Raw genomic sequence first — 25124 nt, forward strand, 5'->3', positions numbered from 1 at the left:
GGTCGCATAACCAGGACTTGTGATATGCATCAGCTGCTCATACGACCATCCACCACCTGCTCCCATGGTTTCACATGACCCTGATCTTGTGGGGGGGGGGGGTTTAAGCAGGTGCTACACCTTGCCCAAGGGCGACCTGCAGGCTAGCGGAGGGAAGGAGTGCCTTACACCTCCTCTGGTAGAGATGCATCTCCATGCCGCCTCTACTAGGGGAAGATGGATTTAAAGCCATACTGTTGATGCCATATTTGGACAGGTATACAGATGAAAGCAAAATGCCAAAGTAAACACTGGTTTCTTTACAGAGAGAAAAACGAGGCTGAGGTATCAAAGATCAGAGTGCTAGGTTAAAATGACACACAAACTATTACTTCCTATAAATAGATCATCTGCAGAATATGGATGTTGCTGGCAAGACCTGTTAAGTGACTGGCAAATAGCTTATTGTCAGGTACCGAGATACAGTGGAAAAATTGTTTTACAAGCTCTCTGTTCAGATCATTCTAAAATACAAATGTATTGATGTAGCAAACGGGAAAAAAAACAGTAGAAGAACACAGAATATAGTGTTGCAGTGACACAGAAAAGGAAGTGAAGGTATACAATGAGGTAGACTAGATAGGAAGAGCACATCTTTATCGCAAAGAGACTGATAAGAACCGGGCAGAAGCTGCTCTTTTCCTGCCTCTGTCCAGAACATCTTCAACGAGTGATGTGTCAAAAAGGCAGCGTCCATCATTAAGGACCCCCATCACACAGGGCATGTCCTGTTCTCATTGCTACCATCAAACAGCTTCTTCCCCTCTGTTATCCGATTTCTGAATGGACCCATGGACCTCACTACTTTTTCTATTTCTATTTTTGCACTACTTATTTAATTTAACTATTATACTGAAATTATCTATTATTCATAAATTTTTTAAATGACGCATTGCATTGTACTGCTGCCGCAAAGACAACAAATTTCAAGACATATGCTCGTGATATTAAACAATTCCAGAATCTGATTTCAGAGCTGCTGAGAAGCAACCACATCAGTGGGTTACAGGCCAGACAAGGTAAAGATGGAATATTGTCTTCCCTGTGAACCAGACCGGGGGCGGGTGTGTGTGTGTGTGTGTGTGTGTGTCTGTGTCTGTGTGTCTGTGTGTGTCAGTTTTCCAGCATCAGCAGAATTGTCTGTGTTTAAGTCAATTCTGAAGACGTTTCAATGCTCTGAAATCTTCCAGACACTGCCCAACCTGCTCAGCACTGAACACTTTATTTTAATGTAAATCATACGAGTTTTGCATTGCATACTCACAATAAGAATAGGCTATTTCGGTCTCACCCCAGCCTGTTTTGCCATTTGTAAACTCAGCTGTTTTTCTACCTCAATGCTACCTCTCTAAGCAAATCCGACTGCACTGACCAGCCAAAAGTCTATTGATTAGTGAGTGGAAAGATCAATAGGTGGGAAGGTTCCACATTTTTGCAGACAGAAACCGTTGGGGAAATTAATCCAGCAATCTGAGCTGTGGCAGGACACGCTGACCGCATGGCTCTCCCACACATTTACACTCGCTGTGTACAGAGAGCTCCTGTGAAATTTTGTCGTTGGAATTCAGGGCACATTCAGATGTGACTGTGTCACTGCAACCAGCAGAAAACAGGCCTTCAAAACTCACAATCATTTTGGCCACCTTCGACTTGGCAGAACCTCGGACAGAAGCCACAATCCAACAGAAGGGAGACTCAGCTTGTTAATGTGCACAAGTCTTGGTTGATTTAGAAACTTTGAAAGGAGCTTCCTTAATGTTTCACAACAGAGCAGTAACTTTTCAAAAAAAAAGTGTGCTAAATTAATTTTATTTAGGATTTCCTGTCCCATAACCCTCTCACCCCTCTTACGGTTTTAAAACACAAGACATTCTGCTGATGCTGGAAATCCAGAGCAACACATGCAAACTACAGGAGGAACGCAGTAGGTCAGGCAGCATCTATGGAAATGAATAAACAGTCATGTTTCGGGCTGAGTCACTTCATCAGGCCAACTCCTAGTACAAATACACTGGGGAACATTTGTTCAGTTCAAAAAGATAATTACCCAAAGAAAAGCTAACTGATTTGGAAAAAAATATTTACTAGTTACTAACGTTTCAAATGCAGAGAAAGAGAACCTGTTTTAGAGGATAAATATCAATTCTCCTTCTAGTTTATATATTTAAAAAAATCACTCCCCCTCCCCTTTTCTTCTATTCCTTACTCTTACCTCTTCTCACCTGCCTATCACATCCCCGAGTCCCCTCCCCCTTCACCTTTCTCACCCACCTGGCTTCACCCATCACTTTCCAGCTATCCTCCTGCACCATCACCTTTTCATTCTGACATCACCCCCTTTCCCTTCCAGGCTTGAAGTAAGGTCTCAGTCCGAAATGTCGACTGGTTATTCGTTTCCACAGATGCTGAGTTCGTGTCTGTCTGTGCCTGTGCACGCGCGCGCCTTTAGAAGCAATCTGATAGGTCCCGAAGGATCCTCACTCATTTTTTTTAGAAACACATGCATGACAGGTCCAGCTGTATCACAGTTTAGAGTGGCAACTACTGCCCCCAAGACTGCAAGGTATAACAGAAAGTTGTGAAGCGAGCCCAGCCCGTAATGAAAATCACACTCCCACTTCATGGACTCTGCCTGCATTGCTCATTGCCTCAGGAAAGCTGCTAATATAGTCAAAGATTGCTAGCACCCCAGACATTCTCTTTTCCCCCTTCCATTGGCTGGAAGATACAGAGACTCCAGGACAGCTTCTATTCTGCTGTTCTAAGACTCTTGAACATACCTCATATCCGATGAGGGTGGGCTCCCGATCTCTCAGTCTGCCCATGTCTTGGCCCTTGCACCTCAGTTGTCTACCTGCATTGCACTTACTCTGCATATAAATCTGAATTCTATTCAAGTTAGCAGGTGACAGGTGAATTCTGAATTCACCTATCACCTGTCAGCTTCTTGCTCAGTGACACGAATTGGCCAGACCATAAGACCAGAGGGGCAGAATTGGGCCATTTGGCCCATTGAGTCTGCTCCGCCATTTCATCACGGCTGATCCATTTTACCTCACAGCCCCAGTCTCATGCCTTCTCCCCGTATCCCTTCATGCTCTGACTAATCAAGAATCTATCAGCCTCTGCCTCAAGTATACCCAATGATTTGGCCTCCTCCATAGCCACCTGGGCCAATGAATTTCACAGATTCACCACCCTCTGGCTAAAGAAATTCCTCCTCACCTCCATTCTATATGGACGTCCCTCTGTTCTGAGGCTGTGTCCTCAGGTCATGGACTTCACCTCCCCCCCCCCCATAGGAAACATCCTCTACACATCCACTCTATCAAGGCTTTTCAACATTCAAAAGGTTTCAATGAGATCTCCCTTCCCCTCACTCTCCTGAATTCCAGCGAGTAGCTGCTCAGAACCACCAAAAGCTCCTCACGTGATAAGCCTTTCAATCCTGGAGTTGTTTTCGTGAACCTCTTTCGAATCCTTTCCAATATCATCACATCCTTTCGTAGACAAGGGGCCCAAAACTGCTCACAATACACCAAATGAGGCCTCTCCAGTGCTGTATGAAGCCTTTACATTACATCCTTGCTTTTATATTCTAATCCTCTCAAAATGAAATGCCAACATTGCATTTGCCTTCCTCACCACCAACTCAACACACAAATGAACCTTTAGGGAATTCTGCAAGAGGGGCTCTCAAGCCCTTTTGCACCTCGGATTTTTGAAAAGTTTCTCCATTTAAAAAATAGTTTCCTCTACCAGAATGCAAGACCACACACTTCCTAAAACTGTATTGCATGTCAGCACGGAGATGTGGTCTCTGTGCTTTATACCTTCATGACAGCATGTGGAAGGAAGAAAATCCATGCAATCACATGATGAACATGCAAAGGCTGCATGAGCACTCTGGATCAAGGCCAGGCGTGTGACTCTGACGCAGAGGCACTAACCACTCTGCTACTGAATACAATTGCCATTTTTAATATACAAAATTAAAACCTGATCTACAGTACTTTCGGTCACAAAAGGTGCGAGACAAATGAGAACAAATAGTCGAGGACACAGTTGAGTCCCACCTGGCCCTGGCAGGACTCAAGCCACAACAAATAGAAACAGATCGCAGCATTGAGCAGATTTTATCACAAACTTGTATCACCAACGTCTCCATTTACTGCATTTGCACCAACAAACTTGGCAAAAGTATAGGACCATCCCTCAGAAAGTGGACGGCAGATCGGAATTTAACAGAACCACTTCCAAGGAAAGATTAAAGATCTTAGAGACTAGCTTTATTTTTCCACAGGTACGTTGAAGCATACAGTGGAATGCATCGTTTGTGTCCAATCACATCAGCAATCGTTGTGCTAAGCAGCCCGCAAGTGTGACCACACTTCTGGCACCAACGCAGCAAGCCCACAATTTACTAACCCTAGTCCATACACTTTTGAGGGAAACTTCTTCACTCAGAGTGAGAGTGGGGAATGAATTGCCAGTGCGAGTGATGTGCACAAACTCGATTTCAACGTTTAAGGATAGGTACATGGATAGAAGGGGTACGAATGGTTGTGGTCTGGGTGCAGGTTGATGGAAGTAGGTAGTTTAAATGGTTTGGCATATACTAGATGGGCCAAAGGGACAGTTTCTCTGCTATACTTTTCCATAACTATGGTTTTTGGAATACGGGAGCAAACTGGAGCCCCTGGAATTAACCCATGTGGTCACGGGGAGGATGCACGAACTCCTTAACGGACGGGGGCAGGAGTTGACCCATCTTACAGTTGAGGCGGTAATAGCGTTATGCCAACCGTACAGGAAAGTAAAAATACAGTCGGCTGAAAGAAGATGCCAGCAGATGGCTTCAGATCAAGTACTCACCGCAGTGGAGAGTCTGGAAGCCAGGGTCATTTCCAAATTGCCTTTGAGACCGAGCAGGGCTGGGACGAGAATGAACACCTCTGTCACCTCTTTAAAAACATTCCAGTGCTGCAAGGGAAAGAGAAGTTTGTGAGCATTTTGTTAACAGTGAACATTAGCTCAGCCTAGAGGCGATTAGGTAATTCCCCAGTAAACTTGGAGGCAATTTTAAAAAGATTAAAAGATCAGCTTTATTTGACTCAAAAACATAGAAACCTAGAACGTGCTGGGGCAGCCTGCAAGTGCTTCCAGTGCCAGTGTAGCATGCCCACAACTTACTAACCCTAACCTTTATGCCTTTGGAAAGTGGGAGGAAACCAGAGCACCTGGAAGAAACCCACATGGTCACAGGGAGAACGTACAAATTCCTTACAGACGTCGGTGGGAACTGGACCCCGATCGGTGTTCGCTGGCACTGTAGAACTAACCGCAGAACTTCGAACATTTACAGCACAGTACAGGCCCTCTGGCCCAAGATACTGTGTTGAACTTTCAACCTCCTCCACGATCAACCAAATTCTTCCCTCCTCCATGTTTCAAACATCCAGGTGCCAAGCTTTCCTTCACCCGCTGAACGAAGCTGGAGAGACTGGCCCAAAACATTCTCACCGTTTCTCAGGATGGGTTTGGTTTTAACTGCAATTGAAATCCGAAGGACTCAGAGGACAGCAGAAGTGGTTGAGGCAGGTTCGATGTTGTCATTTAAAGTTAAATTGGACAACTATATGAACAGGAAAGGAATGGAGGGTTATGGGCTGAGTGCAGGTCGGTGGGACTAGGTGAGAGTAAGAGTTCGGCACAGACTAGAAGGGCCAAGATGGCCTGTTTCCGTGCTGTAATTGTTATATGATTATGTATGACATTGAGGCAAGGATTCTGTAGACCTGATGGGGGGGGGGGGGGGAGGAAGGGGCAATGGAAGTACAGGAACCACTCCCTACTAGGTTTTATGCCAAAAAGGACCCAAGAGACAACGCCAAGGATGGCAAGTGCAGGGAATGAGCTGCCACCGGAAGTAATTGAGGAAGGTACAGTCGCACTGAATAAGAAGCACTTGATAGGTATATGGAACAATAAAATGAGCAATTCCATGAATATCCAAATCCATGCAATTTAAACAATATAACTAATTTCCAGAGGTAGCATACACTCAGTGGCCACTTCACTAGACACAGGAGTGGACCCCGGCGTGGTCGTCTGTGCTGTAGCCCAGCCCCCCCAGGGTTTTCTCTGCTGCACAGCACCATCGTAATGCATGGTTATTTGGGTTACTGTCACCTTCCCATCAGCTTGAACCAGTGTGGCCATTCTCCTCTGACCCCTCTTACTAACAGGGCATTTTCACCCACAGAACTGCCGCTCACTGGATGTTTTTTTTGTTCTCCGCACCATTCTCTGTAAACTCTAGAGCGGGGGTTCCCGACTTCGGGTCCACAGATCCCTTGCTTAACAATATCAGCCTGCGGCATAAATAAGATTGGGAACCCCTGTTCTACTAATCCCAGGAGTTCAGCAGTTTCTGAGATACCCCACCTGGCACCGACAGTTACTCCACAGCTAAAATCACTTAGATACATTTCTTCCCTGTTTTGGTCTGAACAACAACTGAACTTTCTGACCTTGCTTTATGTATTGAGTTGCTGCCACATGATTGGCTGATTCAGATATTTGCATTCACAAGCAGGCATCCCTAATCAAGTGGCCACCGAATGCAATAATCATCAGAAATTCTGCAGATGCTGGAAATCCAGAATAACACACTCAAAATGCTGGAGGAAGTCAGCAGGGCAGGCAGCACCTACCATTGAGTATAATGCCTGAACAGGTGGTGCTGCCATCGCCCAGCTTGGGGAATCTGGTTGGATCCTGACCTCCGGTACTTCCTGTGTGGAGTTTGCATGCTCTCTCTGTGACATGTGGGACACGTGCTCCAGTTTCCTCCCTCCTCCCAGAAACGCGCCAGTTGGTCAATTGACCACTGCAGAGAAAAGCATCTTCTGGGTTTCAGTAGATTGAAAATGGACATGTATTCAAACACCATGCTTATAACCACTAGAGATTCTTCAGATGCTGGAAATTTGAGCAACACGCACAAACTACTGGAGGAACTCAGGGCAGGCAGCACTTACGGACAAGAATAAACAGTCAACGCTTCAAGCCACAAGTAAGTTTTTATACCTGCGTGCACATATAAAAGACCTGGGCGAGGAAGTGAAAGGGTGGCTAGCAAGTTTGCAGATGGCAGGAATTTCTTTAGCCAGAGGGTGGTGAATCTGTGGAATTCACTGCCACATACAACTGTGGAGGCCAGGTCGCTGGACTTATTCAAAGCAGAGATCGCTGTGTTCTTGATTAGTAAGGGTATCAAAGGTTACGGTGAGAAGGCAGGAGGCAGGATTGAGAGGGGTAATAAATCAGCCATGATCTAATGGCAGAGCAGACATAATGGGCTGAGATCCTTCATCAGGATTGAAGTTGACCAGTCCAATTCTGAAGTAGGGTTTCGATCCGAAACGTCAACTGCCTAATCGCCTCCGTAGGTGCTGCCTGACTTGTTGAGATCCCCCAGCATTTTGAGTGTGCTACTTTGCACTGGAAAACATGCCTTACAGAGATAGCCATCCTATTTAAAGGGTAAACTCGAATTCAATTGCTCTGGCAGCTGTTAGAAAGGTCCGTACAAGGCAGACAAGTGCATCTCGTTTCATACTGACAGCAATAAATCAAGCATGGCTGAGGAAGTTGAGTGCCGCAGATTTTTCAGTAACGTCACCACGGGGAAAGACTAGATGGGTGCTTCAGTCAGTTGCTTGCATACATGCCCACAAGGACTGCCACTGACAACTATGAAACAGCCCACTTAAGGGCACCTGCAGCTGATAGCCAGACAAAAGCTGTTCTACATAAAACAATAGGCCAATATGTTTCTGGTGTTTAAACTCTCAACACAGTCACACAGCCCACAGTATTTGAGATCCTATCAGAACAGGTTTAGCCGATTTAGTTCCAGGACTCCAACTGTTTTGAGAAAAACCCGGGTCACTAATATAAACTTCATAAAAAACCCGTAAAAATTTCCTTCAATGGGTATTTTCTGTTAATAACACTTTGTACCTTTCCCTTCCACAAGGCATACAGTAGGAGCAGAATTGGCCATTTGGCCCATTGAGTCAATGCTACTGTTCTATTATGGTTTGTTTATTTTCCCTTTCAACCCCATTCCCCTGCCTTCTCCCCGTAACCTTTAACATCCTTACTAATCAAGAACCGATCAACTTCGGCTTTAAATATACCCAATGACTTGGTCTCCACAAACATCTTTGGCAATGAATTCTATAAATTAACCACTCTCCGGCCAAGGAAAATTCCTCCTTGCCTCTATTCTAAATGAGCATCCCTCTCTTCTGACGCTATTCCCTCTGGTCTTAGACTCTTCCACTATAGGAAACATCCTCCCCACGTCCACCATATCTAGGCCTTTCAATATTCAATAGGCTTCAATGAGATCTTATTCTTCTAAACACCAGCGAGGGATAGCCATGACGACTAGAAAATTTATGAAGATAAGCAGTTGGAAGAACTCAGATCAGGCAGCTGATGGTAAACCCTTCGGGATGAGATCCTGCAGAGAGTCGTTCTTTTATATAGACGGATACAGCAACCCTTCCAGCCCAAAGGGTCCACACTACCCAATTACACCCATGTGACCCATTAACCTATGAACCCTAATCTGTATGTCTTCGGAATGTGGGAGAAAACCCGAGCTCCCGGAGGAACCCCACTTGGCCACGGAGAGAACGCACAAACCCCTGACTGACAGTGGCAGGAAATGAAGTCGGGTTGCTGGTGCTGTAGTAGTGTGACACTAACCCCTACACTACCGTGACACCCAGTCATAGAGCACTACAGCACCGAAACAGGCCCTTTGGCCCATCAAGCTCATGCCGACCAGTCTTTCTGCCAAGTCCCATCGACCTACACCCTTGTGATGTATGAGGGAATGGATCACATGTTCCATCAATGATTGAACAAACAACAGAACAGTACTGCAAGAGTGCAGGCCCCAAACATGAGGTTCTACAGATGCTGGAAATCCAAAGCAACGCAGACGAACTCCGGCATCTTGTGCGTTTCCCCTCCATAGATGCTGTTTGACCTGCTGAGTTCCTCCAGAGCTTCCTGTGCACAATGAAGGGTCTCACCCAGAAATACCAACAGCTCATTTCTTTCTATAGACGCTGCCTGACTCACTGAGTTCCTCCAGCAGTCAGTGGGTGTTTTACATTACAGGCCCTTCAACTTGTACCAACCTTCTACCGTGCTCCAAAATCAATCTAACCCTTCCTCCCACCTAGCCCTCAATTTTGCTTTCATCCACTAACTTATCTAAGACCGTCTTAATGCTCGTAACATGTCTGCCTCTACCATAACCCCTGGGAGAATGATTCAAGCCCCCACCAGTCTTTGTAAACAACCTACTTCTGGCATCCCCACTACATTTTCCTCCGATCGCCTTCAAATTATGCCCGCTTGTATTAGTCATTTCCACCCTGGGGAGAAGGCGTTGACTGCCCACTCAATTCATGCCTATCATCTTATATGTCTCTATCAAGTCATCTCTCATCCTCCATCAATCCAAAAAGAAACATCTTAGCTCGCTCAAGCTTTCCTCATAAGACATACTCTCTAATCCAGACAGCATCTAGGTGAATCTCCTTTGCACCCTCTCTAAAGCTTCCACATCTTTCCTATGAGGTAACCAGAACTGAACACAATTCTCCAAATGCAGTCTAAACAGGTTTTAAATTTACTTCACAGCTCATGAACTCAATCTACTGACTAATGAAGGTTAATACACTCTAAGCATTCTTAACCACCCTAGCAACTTACACAACTTTGAGGGATTGATGGACATGGACACCAAGATCCCTCTGATCCTCAACACCGTTAAGAATCCTGTCATTAACCTTGTACTGTCTTCAAGTTTGACCTTCCAAAGTATGTCAACTTGATGGGAGGACATCAGGGATACTCTGCTCTTTTTGTGACAGAACTACTAGAACATACTCCATGTCCAGTTAGAAGCTGAAAGGGATCTCTACTTAAAGTCTCATCTATAAGGTGACAGCTGTAAAATGCAGACTTGTACAGTGAAGCCAGAATTTTGGGTCCTCGTCCCTTCTTCCGAAATAACAGGAGGCCATTCGGCCCATCAGCTCTGTGCTAGCTCACTGCACCACATATTTTACCCCGCCCCCATGCCTCAGTTTCCCTATATTCCCACTAGTGTCACTCAGACTCCACACTAGAGGTAATCAGCAGCAGACAATTAACCTCCCAATTGGCGCACCTTTGGGATGCAGGAGGCTTCAGTCCCTTTCCGTGTGAACACTCACTGCGCCACCGTGCATCGTACAACAGACAGGCACCACAGTATGAAGACATACTGGAGGAACTAGTAGGTGGTACGGTAACGCAGTGGCTGGCGTAATGCGATTACAGCGCCAGCGACCCAGGTTCAACTCCGCTGCAGTCTGTAAAGACTTTGTACATTCATCCAGATATTGTGTGGGTTTCTCCCTGGTGCTTCAGTTTCCCACATTCCAAAACTGTGCAGGTTTGTAGGTTAATTGGTTACATGGGTGTAATTGGGCAGTGTGGGCTCATTAGACTGCAATACATCTTTAAGTACATACTTTAATAAATAAAGGACTCAACGGCTCAGGCAGCATCTGTGAAGGGGTGTGGAAATGGACAGTGCTTGATTTCAATCAGGGCCTTTCATTGGAACCACACTGTGAAAATAGTTAATTCAGCTAGAGATATGACCTAGAGCGATACACAAGCGGTCCAATGCTCTGAGCTCACCATTATCGGGCAAGAGATGCAGGGTGCAGCCACCCTGCACAGAGTTGCACCCCATTGAAAGCCTCTCCACCACGCCAGACCAAATCAGGTAGGAGCAGAACAGCAGCTCCTCAGCAACAACAGCTGATGTTTCACTCATCACTTGCTCGTAACCCAACACCAAATGTCACGAAGGTCTCCCACCCAGAAGGTGTGTCCTGGTGGCGGCGGGAGAGGGGCCAGGGTGAGGGTTTGAAGAAGCAGCGTGCGAATAAATCTCAAAGGATACCACCATCCTCCGCCCTTCTGACCCTAAAACTCCAATACAGCAGCTCCCAAACTGAGGTCCGTGGATCACTCTGTTAGTGGTATAAAAAAGGCTGGGAACCTCCGCTCAAATGTTAAGCATTCAAACTGGATACAAAATCATAAATCCTTTGTAAGCGGAATCTGCCTGGTTTGGTGCAGCGTTGTCTTACAGCACACGAAAACTACAGCGAACTGTCCGGTTAGGAGAAACGGTCGTTGTGTGTAGTCTACCGACACTGCAGGCCTTGTATGTGACCAGGATCAAGAAATAAGCAAGAAAAATCATTGCAGACACTACCCACCCAGCAAATCACCTTTTACAAAAGCACTTTGCTGGAAAGTAAAACGAGAAAATATGGAGATACTCGAAATCCAAAGCAACACACACACAAAATTGCTGGAGGAACTCAGGTCAGGCAGCATCTATGGAAATGAATGAACAGTCGACAGTTTGGGCCAAGACCCTTCAAGAGGACTTCTGGAAACTTCTACAGGATTATTAGAATTAAAAAATAAAATCATACCATCTCAAAAGCTCCTTCCCCCAGGCAGTTAATCTGATCAGCTATTCTAGTTAGCCCCACCCACCTCTATTACTCCTATATTACACAATATTTTCATAGATGTTTCCTCATCGTCAACAAGGAATTGTTTCTTGTGTTTTCTCATTGTTAAAATTAACAATATCAATACTTACAAAAGATGATTACCCCAATCACTGCACTGAAGCATAGACACTTTAAACCACTTCTCATTGTAAATACATGCTGATATTTATGCACATTTTATTCCATATCCACACTTTAACCTCTAACTTTATACTTATATAATTCTTTACGGTTTCTTAAGATTGTCACAGCCGGAGGTGGTAGTGGTACCTATTAAATGCTCCCAAAGGCGTGTGTCTCAAATAGCCTCTGACAACCAAGTCCAACTCCCGGCCTTCAAGTGTAACTAAAATACTAAGCACAGCAGAACAGTTTCTTCTAACAGAAGGGGCAAAGGCAGGTTACTGGCACCTTAAAACCAGTCACTTTGGGCAAATGGGGCTCATCATCTGTGGCTGGCAGCTCACCTAGGAGAGGGAAAACTCTGACCTCAAACCTCGGCTGCCTTGTGGATATACCCACTCATGGGGAAGGCTTCAGGAGTGAAGTCTGGAGAAGAATCTGGAGCCATAGTCCCTATGGCAGTCCAATGCTGAACTCAATGCCGACGGGCAACTCTTGCGACGCTGCTGGTGCCGAACTGTATCGGCCTCCGCTGTTCCTCTGGGCTCATCAGCTACGTGAAGAGGGGAAGCTTGCTACACGAGCAACAGCTTGCTCTCCATATCGTACTGCCCTGGCTCGTACTGGTTCACATATCACGCAGAGAGCTGGGACGCAGCATGCATGTCTGCCCTGGCCAACGGAGGGCTTCAAGATTCTTTATAATTGTTGAACATTACACCTACACAACAAATTTCTAATATATGTAAGTATATATCGAACATAGAATAGTACAGCACAGTACAGGCCCTTCGGCCCACAATGTTGTGCCGACCCTCAAACCCTGCCTCCCATATAAGCCCCAACTTTAAATTCCTCCATATACCTGTCTAGTAGTCTCTTAAACTTCACTAGTGTATCTGCCTCCACCACTGACTCAGGCAGTGCATTCCATGCACCAACCACTCTCTGAGTAAAAAACCTTCCTCTAATATCCCCCTTGAACTCCCCACCCCTTACCTTAAAGCCATGTCCTCTTGTATTGAGCAGTGGTGCCCTGGGGAAGAGGCGCTGGCTATCCACTCTATTCCTCTTAATATCTTGTATACCTCTATCATGTCTCCTCTCATCCTCCTTCTCTCCAAAAAGTAAAGCCCTAGCTCCCTTAATCTCTGATCATAATGCATACTTACAAAACCAGGAAGCATCCTGGTAAATCTCCTTTGTACCCTTTCCAATGCTTCCACATCCTTCTTATAGTGAGGCGACCAGAACTAGACACAGTACTCCAAGTGTGGCCTAACCAGAGTTTTATAGAGCTGCAACATTACATCGCGATGCTTAAACTCTATCCCTCGACTTATGAGAGCTAACACCCCATAAGTTTTCTTAACCACCCTATCCACCTGTGAGGCAACTTTCAGGGATCTGTGGACATGTACCCCCAGATCCCTCTGCTCCTCCACACTACCAAGTATCTTGCCATTTACTTTGTACCCTGCCTTGGAGTTTGTCCTTCCAAAGTGTACCACCTCACACTTCTCTGGGTTGAACTCCATCAGCCACTTCTCAGCCCACTTCTGCATCCTATCAATGTCTCTCTGCAATCTTTGACAATCCTCTACACTATCTACAACACCACCAACCTTTGTGTCGTCTACAAACTTGCCAACCCACCCTTCTACCCCCCACATCCAGGTCGTTAATAAAAATCACGAAAAGTAGAGGTCCCAGAACAGATCCTTGTGGGATACCACTAGTCACAATCCTCCAATCTGAATGTACTCCCTCCACCACCACCCTCTGCCTTCCACAGGCAAGCCAATTCTGAATCCACCTGGCCAAACTTCCCCGGATCCCATGCCTTCTAATTTTCTGAATAAGCCTACCGTGTGGAACCTTGTCAAATGCCTTACTAAAATCCATATAGATCACATCCACATGGTGAATAAAGTTGATCCTTGATTGCTCAAGGGCTGAATGGCCTACTTCACTCCTCTTGTTCTATCCCACATTCAGCTTCACATCTCATCCAAATCCTCCTAAAGAGAATTCCCTTCCATCCTGTCACACACCGAGTCACCAGCCGCTACCACCCTTTGAATGGAACATCACCCGCCTTCTCATTCGTCCACCTATTATTTTAACTAATCAGCAGAAATTAAAAGGGAAGAATTCCTAACTGCAGGGTGAAAAAGTAAACAAACATCATGACACGGAGAGTTGTGGAACAAGGAGACGTACCTGAGAGAGAAAAAACATAGAAAGAGCAGATAGTAACAGAAAAGGAGGTGATAATTAACAAGTCACACACACACACAAGGGATTTTGTAGATTCTGAAAATACTTAATTAACATATGCTGTGCAGAGATAATACTGAACTTCCTTTAGTCTTGTGATTAAATTGCAATGTTATTATTCACTCCATGGCTACTTTATTAGGTACACCTGTACACCTCATTAACGCAAATATCTAATCAGCCAATCAGATGGCAGCAATCCATAAAAAGCATGCTAACATGGTCAAGAGGTTCAGACTGAACATCAGAATGGAGAAGAAATGTGATTTAAGTGACTTTGACCGTGGAATGATTGGTGGTGTCAGACGGGGTGGTTTAAGTATTTCAGAAACTGCTGATCACCAGCAATTTTCACACAAGTAGTCTCTAGAGTTTACAGAGAATGGTACGGGAAAAAAAATCCAATGAGTAGCAGTTCTTTGGGTGGAAGCACCTTGTTAATGACAGAGGTCAGAGGAGAATGGGCAGACTGGTTCAAGCTGACAGAAAGGTGATAGAGACTCAAATAACTATGCATTACAACAGTGGCATCTCCGTGCGCACAGCACACCAAAACTTGAAGTGGATGGGCTGTAGCAGCAGAAGACCATGAACGTACACTCAGTGGCCACTTTATGAGGTACATCCTTTAGCCAAGTGGTGAAATTTACCAAACTGAAAGCAAGCCGCAGCTTAAAATTACACCAAGCAAGAGGAGGTGCCTGTGGAGTTCTTGCCATCGCCTCCGCAAAATTAACTAATCACGAATTCACAGATTGTGGACAAGGCTCACATTCTGCAGGTGAATGGTATCTTTACGGACTAACACTTACTCTGAGCGATGCACAAAACCTTGAACCCTACCTTATTAATTTGCTTCTTTTTTCCACTGCTTATATTTCTAATATTTCTTGCTGTAACATTCAGTATTCTTACTGCATCGCACTGCCGCCATTAAGCAAATGTCACGACATAGGTCGGTGATAATAAACCTGCTTCCGAGTTTTGCAGGTTTGTGCTGATGGTGCAGTGGCATCCGCACCAAACTTCAGAGCAAGCAGTCCCAGGTTCGAATCCGGCCGGCTCCTTGCACGAGTTCCACCCATGCTGGGTTGAGTGTCAACCTATCGCTAGAGTGTAGAGGCCTCCAGCAGCTGCGCCTGCTGTCTGGAGGTTTGAATTTCCCATGACACAACATCAACGAGGAACTGAGTTGTCTACAGGGCCATCCCCCAAAGGCACAAGTCTTCGGGGAAAAAGCCCAATTTTAAAAAATGTTATTTATTGAGTTACAACACAGAGTGGGTCCTTCCAGCCCTTCAAGTCACGTCGCCCAGCAATCTCTTGATATAACCCACGGGACAATTTACAATGACCAATTAACCTACCAACCTGGTATGACTTTGGACTGTAGGAGGAAACTCGCGCAGTCACAGGGAGAACGTACAGACTTCTTACAGGCAGTAGTGGGAATTGAACCCAGGTTGCTAGTGTTGTAAAGCATTGTGCTAACAACTACGCTGCCATGCTGCCCAATTTTGCTGAATAAAATCAGGGGGAAAGAAGAAGTAAGTCCTACAGTAAATCAAAAACAAAATTTGATTAGAATCATTGAGCAAGCAGGCAGCACCTGAGGAAAGAGCAGCACCACTACGTGCAGAGACGTGGCTGGGGAAATTCTTGTGCAAACTGCCATCAGCTTTAGCTCCTCAAGCACCCAAAGTCTGACACCCCTTGCTGTTCTGATGAAGGATCAGAATACCAGCAAACGCAAGGCCTGCAAGTCCACAAGTAGTTCCAACAGGAAGGAGAAATACGATTAACTTCCAAACGAGGTGGTCAGCTTCATGAGCATATACTGTATGTCAAATGAGGATAGGTTCAGTGAGGGGAAGCTTTTCTTTTGGAGAGGAGGAGGATGAGGATGAGAGGTGACTTGGTAGAAATGTACAAGATAAGAGGCACTGATGGAGTGGTCAGCAGAGACTCTTTAATGGCTAATACAAAGGGGAGCCAGGGGTAGTGATAGAGGCAGGTACATTCAGGACATTTCAGACTCTCAGATAGACACATGGATGAAAGAAAAACAGAGGGACGAGTTAGATTTATCTTGTTGTTCAGTCATTAAGTTGAGTCCAACTCTTTGTGACCTTACGGACCAGAGGGTCCACAGGGTTTTCATGGCAAGATATGGATTTCCATTGCCAGGCCTTTCTTTCACACAGATACGGCTGCTACCTAGGTTGGGACCCGGCTGGGTTTGAACCATCTGCCTTGAAGTCCAGTGCTGATACCACTACACCACCAGCCGGATCTTGGAGCAGGTTAAATTGTCGGCACAACATTCTGGTCACCTCATTATAGGAAGGCTGTGGATACAATAGAGAGTGTGCAGGGGAGATTTACAAGGATGTTGTCTGGATTGGAGATCATACCTTTTGAGAACAGGTTGAGTGAACTTGGCCTTTTCTCCTTGTGATGATGGTGGATGAGAGGTGACCTGATAAGAGGTGTACAAGATGATGACAGGTATTGATCATGTGGATAGCCAGAGGCTTTTGCCCTAGGGATGAAATGGCTAACACGAGGGGGCATAGCTTTAAGGTGCTTGGAAGTAGGCACATTTTTCACACAGAGAGTGGTGGGTACGTGGAAAGCATAGCCAGCGACGGTGGTAGAGGCAGATACAATAGGGTCTTTTAAGAGACTCTTAGATAGGTACATGGAGTTTAGAAAAATAGAGGGCTATGCGGTAGGGAAATTCTAGGCAGCTTCCAGAGTAGGTTACATGGTCACACATCATTGTGGGCCAAAGGGTCTGTAATGTGCTGTAAATTTCTATGTTCTAACCTTATGGGCATAAAAGCCTGTAAGGAGCTGTACTGCTCTGTGTTCTGAGAAGAGAGGGACAGTGGGAGAGTGAGAAAGCAAAAAATGCTGCCAGTATTTGCTTCCCATGTGTCATTTCCACTGTGTACACAATATATCCGTTCCACGCATCCAGTACAGCTGGTGAAATTGAAAAAGGCGACACCAGGAAATCGGTGTCTGTTCTAAAAAACACAAGGCCTTTGATATCTGTCACTCAAACCCAGGCTACGTTCTACTGCAGAATCAGCTGGAGTGTTAGAATCCGGTCTGATTTCCCCACTGTTTTCTGCCCATGGGGGAAGCTAATTCCTGCCGTTTATGCTGCCTACAGTCCACAGAGCATGTGAGCTTCAGCGGAAACTACACCAGCAAACTGCAGACGTGTCAGATGCCACACAACCGAACCAGCTCACACATCTGTGGAAACGTACAACATGCAAATTGTCATAAGCACCATTGTATGCTCTTGTCAATTTCTACACGTCAGTAATTCAGCACCTTATAAATTTAAGAGATCTTCTTTTCCTTTTCAGGCTAAGTGCAGATGTGAAACTTTTACAACTAATAAGTGCCCTGTAACTCAAATTGCGGACAAATTATCATCACCTGCATGGGAAGGCTTAATAACATCCCTTTGATATTCACCATGGCAAAATTTGCATCGATAAGAAATAAAGATGGACCACCCATATGAATGGCCTGTGTCACCGTTCTCCCTGAGTAGCTGCATAACAGAGGACGCTGAGCAAGGACATACAGAGATGGACATCGAGTGCTGCTGGAAGGTAATTAAGTCAGTGAAGGATGTGCTTCGGTCAGTCAGTGCACTGAGACATCCGTGAAGGAACGCTGCCCACTGGCATATTCCGGGCTGCAGGAGATCGTGCTGAAGCTTGGTGCAGCCACTGATAGGCCTAGGTTAGGGAAGACCACAGTGCAGGGTTCTTCTGTGACTGGACAGGGAGTGGCTGGGTTGGGTGAGGGAGCCCCTCAATTATTATGGTAGTATACAACCCTACTGGGGCCACAATGAGTGGCAACAGTTCTACTGGTGCGTAGCAGGGGTCCACGGACCCCTCGGTTAATGGTAGGAGTCTATGGTGTGAAAAGGTGGTGGGAACCCCAAGGGTGTAGGAATGTAATAGAAGAGGACTGAAAGCATAGACTGTGAATGGAAAGAATGAAAAGGTATTGCATTGTTTGTTAACCATATAACAATTACAGCACGGAAACAGGCCATCTCGGCCCTTCTAGTCCGTGCTGAACTCTTACTCTCACAACTCTTATTCTCGTATTTTGAAAAATTATACTTTTGATATATAAAAATTTTAAAATATAATAAGTCACCCACTATTTCAAACAACAACTCCATGTGGCCTTTCAGTTTGCACTACAAGACACCAGAGATGCTGGTGAAGGGAGAAAACCATGGTAATTTATTTATCGAGATTTAACCCTAACCTAATCACAATGACTAATTAACCTACCAACTGGTAGGTCTTTGGACTGTGGGGGGAAACCGGAATATCTGGAGAAAACCCAAGTGCCGTCACAGTGAGAACTCCTTACAGGCAGTGGCGGGAATTGAACCCAGGTCGCTGGTACTGTAAAACGTTCTGCTAACCACTACGCTACCTTACTGCCCCACTATCATATTAACTCATGCTTGTGCGTGGAAATCTCAACCTAGAACTCGATTACACCCCGTCCCTTATTCCCACAGATTGTTCGCACTGGACTCGTCCTTTTCTACAAGTCTGAGATAACTTTCCGCTATTCAGTTTTAAAATAACAAACAATCGTTGCACCTCCCAGTGCCATACTGCCACGATGGGTGGGAGAGGAAAGGGAGAGGAGAAAAGAAAAAGGCAGAAAGCAAACAGGCTTGAATCAGAGTGCAGCTGTGTTACTGGCCACGGAATAAGACTGCTTGTTTATGACAAATGACACGATACCTAGATGGAGGGGGTTCAAAGTACAGGCTCCGGAGAATGATTGGGAGAGTGGGGGGGGGGGTGTAATTCATTGGTGCTTTGAAAAGTCGATTCACTTGGTGCATTGACTGTATGAAAAATGATCGCAGAGGGTGGGTATCAAAAACATGAGGGAGACAAAATCTGATTTTAAAATTAGTGGTAACGGATAAAGATTTTCTCTGCACACCAACAGAATTGCTACCAATCAGAAAGAGCTCATGGAAATTGCAATGCTCCCCCAAACAAGCAAAATTTGCTCCCGTTTACCATCTCCTGTGAAAATGGGCATCTCAAAGTACTGCACTACCTCAGTACTGCGTGAGAGAATGCAGATGTAGATCATAAAACTGGGTAGACCACACCTTGTTTCATAGCAATCTTCACAACAACTCCAGCTGCTTCTACACCACACACAAAAAAAACATCTTGTCACTATTCTTAGGGCACTGGTTCTCTTAGGTCGGAAAGACAAATTGGGGGAGGGGTGGTGCATTCAAAGCCCAAGGGTCCAGAGAAGGTCTACAAGAATGACCTGAGAAATGTAAGGATTAACATTGTGAGGAGAGGTTGATGTCTCTGGGCCTGTATTTTAGAATTTTGAAGGGGGGGTGGAATTTGGAATTTAGAAGAATCTGGAGGGGAATCTCATTGAAACCTATCAAATATTGAAAGGCCGAGGTGGAGTGGAGGTGGAGAGGACCTTCCTATATTGGAGGAGTCTAAGTTAGTGGGCACAGCGTCGGAATAGAAGAATGTGCCTTTACAAGAAAGATGAGGAGGAATTTATTTACCACAATGTGGTGAAATGGTGGAATTCGTTGCCAAGGATGGCTGTGGAGGTTAAATCTATGAGCGCATTTAATGCAGAAATCGACAGGTTTTTGATTAGTCAGGGCAAAGGTTACGGGAAGAAGGAACAGGAATGGGGCTGTGAGGGGAAATAAATCAGCCATGATAGAACAGTGAAGCAGACTCAATTGGCCGAATGGCCTCATTTGCTCCTTGGTCTTATGGTGTCTACTTTCCTATTTAACACCAGTTCCTTACACATTAACCTCACTGCTGTAGCCTGTGATTTCTGCCCTTGAACCTTCTATTCTCACACTCCCTCCCTAGACATTCTCAACACCATTCACAAGAATGATCTCAGGAATGAAAGGGTTAATGCACGAGGAGCATTTGATGGGCTTGCACTTGTTGAAGTTCAGAAAAATGGGGAGAGGAAGGGAAATCTCATTGAAACCTAGCGAATACTGAAAGGCCTAGATAGAATGGACATACAAAGGATGTTTCCGATCGTGGGTGAGTTTAGGACCAGAGGGCACAGCCTCAGAATAGAAGGTCGTCCATTTAGAATGGAGATGAAAAGGAATCTCTTTATCCAGAGGGAGGGCTATGGGTAAAGCCTAGGTAGTTCTAAGGTAGAGACATGTTCGGCACAGCTTTGTGGGCCAAAGGGCCTGTAATTGTGCTGTAGATTTTCTGTGTTTCTGTTTCTATGTAATAAATCTGTAAACTTCACTGTCACAGATGGTTAGTCATCGGAGGTTGATGGGTCCTTGTTTAGTAAGGGTGTCAAAGTTTACCATGAAAGGACAGGAGAATAGGGTTGGGAGCGATAATAAGTGATTCATGATCGAATGGTGGAGCAGAGTCCATTGGCCAAATAGCCTAATTCTGGCCCTATGTCTTGTGGTCTTATGAGACATGCTGTCTAATCCAGAAAGCATTCCAGTAAATCACCTCTGCATCCTCTAAAGCTTCCACATCCTTCCTATAATGAGACAACCAGAAATGAACACAATACTCCAAGTATGGTCTAATCAGAGCTTTACATTTCAATATTTATGTGATCTACATCTGGATTCTCTAGTGCTACCAATGCAGTACTTCCAATACTCATTTTCACATGACATATTAAGTTGAAAAAATTTTGCTTGTTCGAGAAAGAATTACATTCCCAGTGTCACTGACAGAAATGGAGCTCTTTCTGATTAAGGTTCATTCCTTAGAGGAGCACTCCCCCCAAAAAGCAATTCTGCATTAATCTAGCTTCCCTAGGGATGTCACAAATGACCTGATGGGTTTGCTTATAAAACCCACACGTAAAAAATGATGCATTAACTCTGAGGAGGCTACAAGGTACCGTATGTCCAAACACTTTCCTTCCTGACAATCCCCAGGAAGAAGAATCTACTCTGACGTTGAGTAGATCCTCTAATGCGTTGAACCAGTACAGGATTAGGTCCTTTGGCCCACAACGTTGTGCTGATCCAATTAAGTTAATAGTTGAATATATCATTGCAATAATTCAGATTTATTTGTACCTCCCTTAATCGTAGGACTCTGCAGAGAGTGGTGCGGACAGCCCAGCACATCTGTAGTTGGGAACTTCCCTTGATTCAGGACATTTACAAGGACAGGTGTGTAAAAAGGGCCCGTAGGATCACTGGGGACCCAAGTCATCCCAACCACAATCTATTTCAGCTGCTACCATCCGGGAAGCGGTACCGCAGCATAAAAGCCAGGGCCAACGGGCTCTGGGACAGCTTCTTCCACCAGGCCATCAGACTGATTAACTCACACTGATTTGAGTGCACTCTATATTACACTGACTGTTCTATTTATTATAAATTACTATGATTGCACATGGTACATTTAGATGGAGACATAAAGATTTTTTACTCATGTATGTGAAGGATGTAGGAAATAAGGTCAATTCAATTCACACATACATCGAAACATACAGTGAAATGTGTGGTTTGCGTCAATAAACAACACAACCCAAGGAATGTTGCCTCACATTCCAGACAACACAGCATGACCACAATGATCAGCAAAACAAAACAACAGCATAACAAGCCCCATTCCTCTCTCTCTCAACCCCCACACAATCAGAATTTCTTGTGCATACATTCAGATTTATTTATTTATCACACATACATCAACCGAGTGGAGATGTATCTCTACCAAAGGAGCTGTTGGGCGCACGTTCCCTCTGCTAGTTTGTCAGTCACCCTCGGGCAAGGTGTAGTGCCTGCTTAGCCCCTCCCCCCGATCATTCACGTGAAGCTATGGGAGCAGGTGGTGGATAGTCGTATGAACAGCTGGTGCACATCACAAGTCCTGGTTATGTGACCACTGACACTAGGCAGTATTGATAACAGCTGTGGTCACCTGTCTTATAAAGTCACTGCCCAGAAGAAGGCAATGGCAAATCACTTTTGGAGAAAAATTTGACCAAGAGCAATCCTGGAAAGACCATAATCGCCTACGTCACATGACATGGCACATAAGGATTGAACATCAAAACATACAGTCAGGTGCATTGGCATCCAACACAACCCAAGGATGTGCTGGGTATCGCCCACACATTCCAGCACCAACATAGAACGGTCACGATGCTTCACAGCCTCAACAGAATGAAGACATACAAGACATAGAAACATACAGTGAACTGAGTCGTTTGTGTCAATGACCAACACAGTCAAATGGTGGGCTGCCCCCAGTGCACAAGTGCTGCCATCCTTCTGGCACCAGTGAGCCAGGCCCACACCTTCATAACCCTTACTACCTGGTACGCATTTGGAAGGTGGGAGGAAACCAGAGTACTCGGAGGAATCCCACTCAGTCAAACCCCTGACAGGCAACAGTCAGAATTGAACCCTGTTGGTTGATTGCTGATGCTATAAAGCGATGCACTAACCTCTACGCCTCCGTGCCAGCTAAATAGATTACATTAGAGCAAGGGTTCCCAACTTGGGGTCCACGGACCCCTTGGTTAATGGCAGGGACCCATGGAATAAAAAAAAAAGGTTGGGAACAATAACTACAAGTGCTGGAATCTGGAGCAACAACCAAACGACAGCTGGAAGGGCTCAGCAGGTCAAGCAGCCTCTGGGTGGGGTGGAAGAGGAATTGAAATGATGCATTTCAATGTTTTTATGGACATGCGGAAAAAAAAATAAAGAATCTTATTTTAAGATAGCTCAGGATCAGACCTGCCACGTGCCCTTCAAACTGATCGAGAGATGCTGGACATTGTGGGTTTCACAATAAATAGGCAGCGACTTGAAGTCAGATTTCCTGAGCGGACTCGGTTGCATTTGGAGACTGTCCCACCTGCTCTTGACATCAGCAGGGCAGCACTCTAGTCCAAGCTGCCGGTTCAAGCCCCACTCCAGAGGCTTAGAGAAGGTCTAGACAGGAAGGGGGTCCCAACCTTTATTATGCCATGAACCCCCAAGATTAACCGATGTTAAGGTTGGGAACTCCTGGTCTAGAATGAAGCGCCAGAGCGATGCTGGGAAAGCAAGTTGGCAGAGGCACAACTCTGAGGATTTGTTAAAGAATGGATAAGGAAGCCTTTTCGCTTGGATGCAAAAGATATCAAGTCGCTCAGCTTTCGCCGTGCCTCAATCACAAAACAAAATTACGGTATGTGCACAAATTGTTAACCACATTTGTTGTATTAGTACAGTGACCACACTACATAGGGGTGCGGCTGTGTCTGTGTGAGAGGGGAAAAGGGGCCTTTTCTGTTGTTGTTGCAGCTTGTGATGTTCTGCCAAGCACTGTGGGCACGCTATGTCGGTGTCGGAATGTGTGGCAACACTTGCAGGCTGCCCCCAGCACATCACTGGGTGCGTTGGTTGTTAACGTATGAAGCATTTCACTGTACGTTCTGATGTATGTGAGATAAATACACGAAGAGTTGCCTGTCCAGAAGCTGAAGGAACACTCTCAGGATGAATGTGGTACCAACTTTAGAGTTAGTCTACAAATTTCTATGCGTGGACACAATTTATTGAGGAGAGAGGAATCAGAAAAGCTTGGGAATTTCACTAGGATTACACTGTGCAACCAAAGAATGGGGTTCTGCTCAGCTCAATCCTATAGTGGGGAGGAAATATCATGACACTTTTTACAAGTGCGGGACATGTCACAAGGCAGCACACATGTAAAAGGTTTGAGACTGAACTGGTTCAGTAACGAGATCAGAACTGAATCTCCCACCACAAGCCGTCTCTATTTCCTGAGGAGACTGAGGTCCTTTAACATCTGTCGGACGATGCTGAGGATGTTCTACGAGTCTGTGGTGGCCAGTGCAATCATGTTTGCTGTTGTGTGCTGGGGCGGCAGGCTGAGGGTAGCAGATACCAACAGAATCAACAAACTCACTCGTAAGGCCAGTGATGTTGTGGGGATGGAACTGGACTCTCTGACGGTGGTGTCTGAAAAGAGGATGCTGTCCAAGTTGCATGCCATCTTGGACAATGTCTCCCATCCACTACATAATGTACTGGTTGGGCACAGGAGTACATTCAGCCAGAGACTCATTCCACCGAGATGCAACACAGAGCGTCATAGGAAGTCATTCCTGCCTGTGGCCATCAAACTTTACAACTCCTCCCTTGGAGGGTCAGACACCCTGAGCCAATAGGCTGGTCCTGGACTTATTTCCTGACAAAATTTACATATTACTATTTAATTATTTATGGTTTTATTACTATTTAATTATTTATGGTGTAACTGTAACGAAAACCAATTTCCCCCGGTATCAATAAAGTATGACTATGAAGAAACACCCGCTGGATGTCCTGTCCTGTTTCACTCCACCCGGATGGTACAGAGTGACGGAATACTCTCTAGTTGCCTAACTGAGCGAACCTCCAACCCTCAAGCTCAGTAACCATTCAGGACAAAGCAACTCACTCGCTCAGAACCCCACACATCATACTAAAATGCTCAATTCACGCCGGGTTTGCGGTGGGCATTATTCGCAAGTGTGCTGCGGTCAGATGCTGCTGCTACTCCTACAGCATCTGCCTCCACACAAATGACGAGGGTTTCTGGAGCATACCCACACAACAGTCCGACTTGGAACAACCCTCCCATCCTGGTACTGCCTCCCCAAGTGTGTACTGCAAGCACCCGTACTGGTAAGGCTATGCAGATCAAGGTGGTAGTTCATCACCAGATTCTCAAGGACACAAAGCAATGGGCAGTCAATATTGAACCTGCTAACCTCTATACCCTCAAGAGGACCACAACCTTGTCGTTGGGCTTGGAGGCTTGCATGCTTCAGTGACCCAGGCAGCTACGTTGGCTGGAGAGTGTTTTATGCTTTGGCTCTTGGTAGGGTCAGTCATACCAAACAGGTCGAAGGGTAGAGGTC

General features: G+C 45.4%; 1 protein-coding gene across 3 annotated transcripts in view; it reads right to left on the reverse strand.

The window, feature by feature from the left end:
- LOC140210076 (solute carrier family 41 member 1-like) overlaps nt 1–25124 on the reverse strand; it is a 71143-nt gene that overhangs the window by 36661 nt on the left and 9358 nt on the right. For all 3 annotated transcript variants that reach the window (XM_072278867.1, XM_072278866.1, XM_072278868.1), the window contains exon 3: nt 4915–5022. In XM_072278867.1, the coding sequence (XP_072134968.1) occupies nt 4915–5022 (108 nt within the window). The remainder of the gene's footprint in view (nt 1–4914; nt 5023–25124) is intronic.

This window comes from Mobula birostris, chromosome 14 (assembly GCF_030028105.1).
Source record: "Mobula birostris isolate sMobBir1 chromosome 14, sMobBir1.hap1, whole genome shotgun sequence".
Taxonomy (NCBI): Eukaryota; Metazoa; Chordata; class Chondrichthyes; order Myliobatiformes; family Myliobatidae; genus Mobula; species Mobula birostris.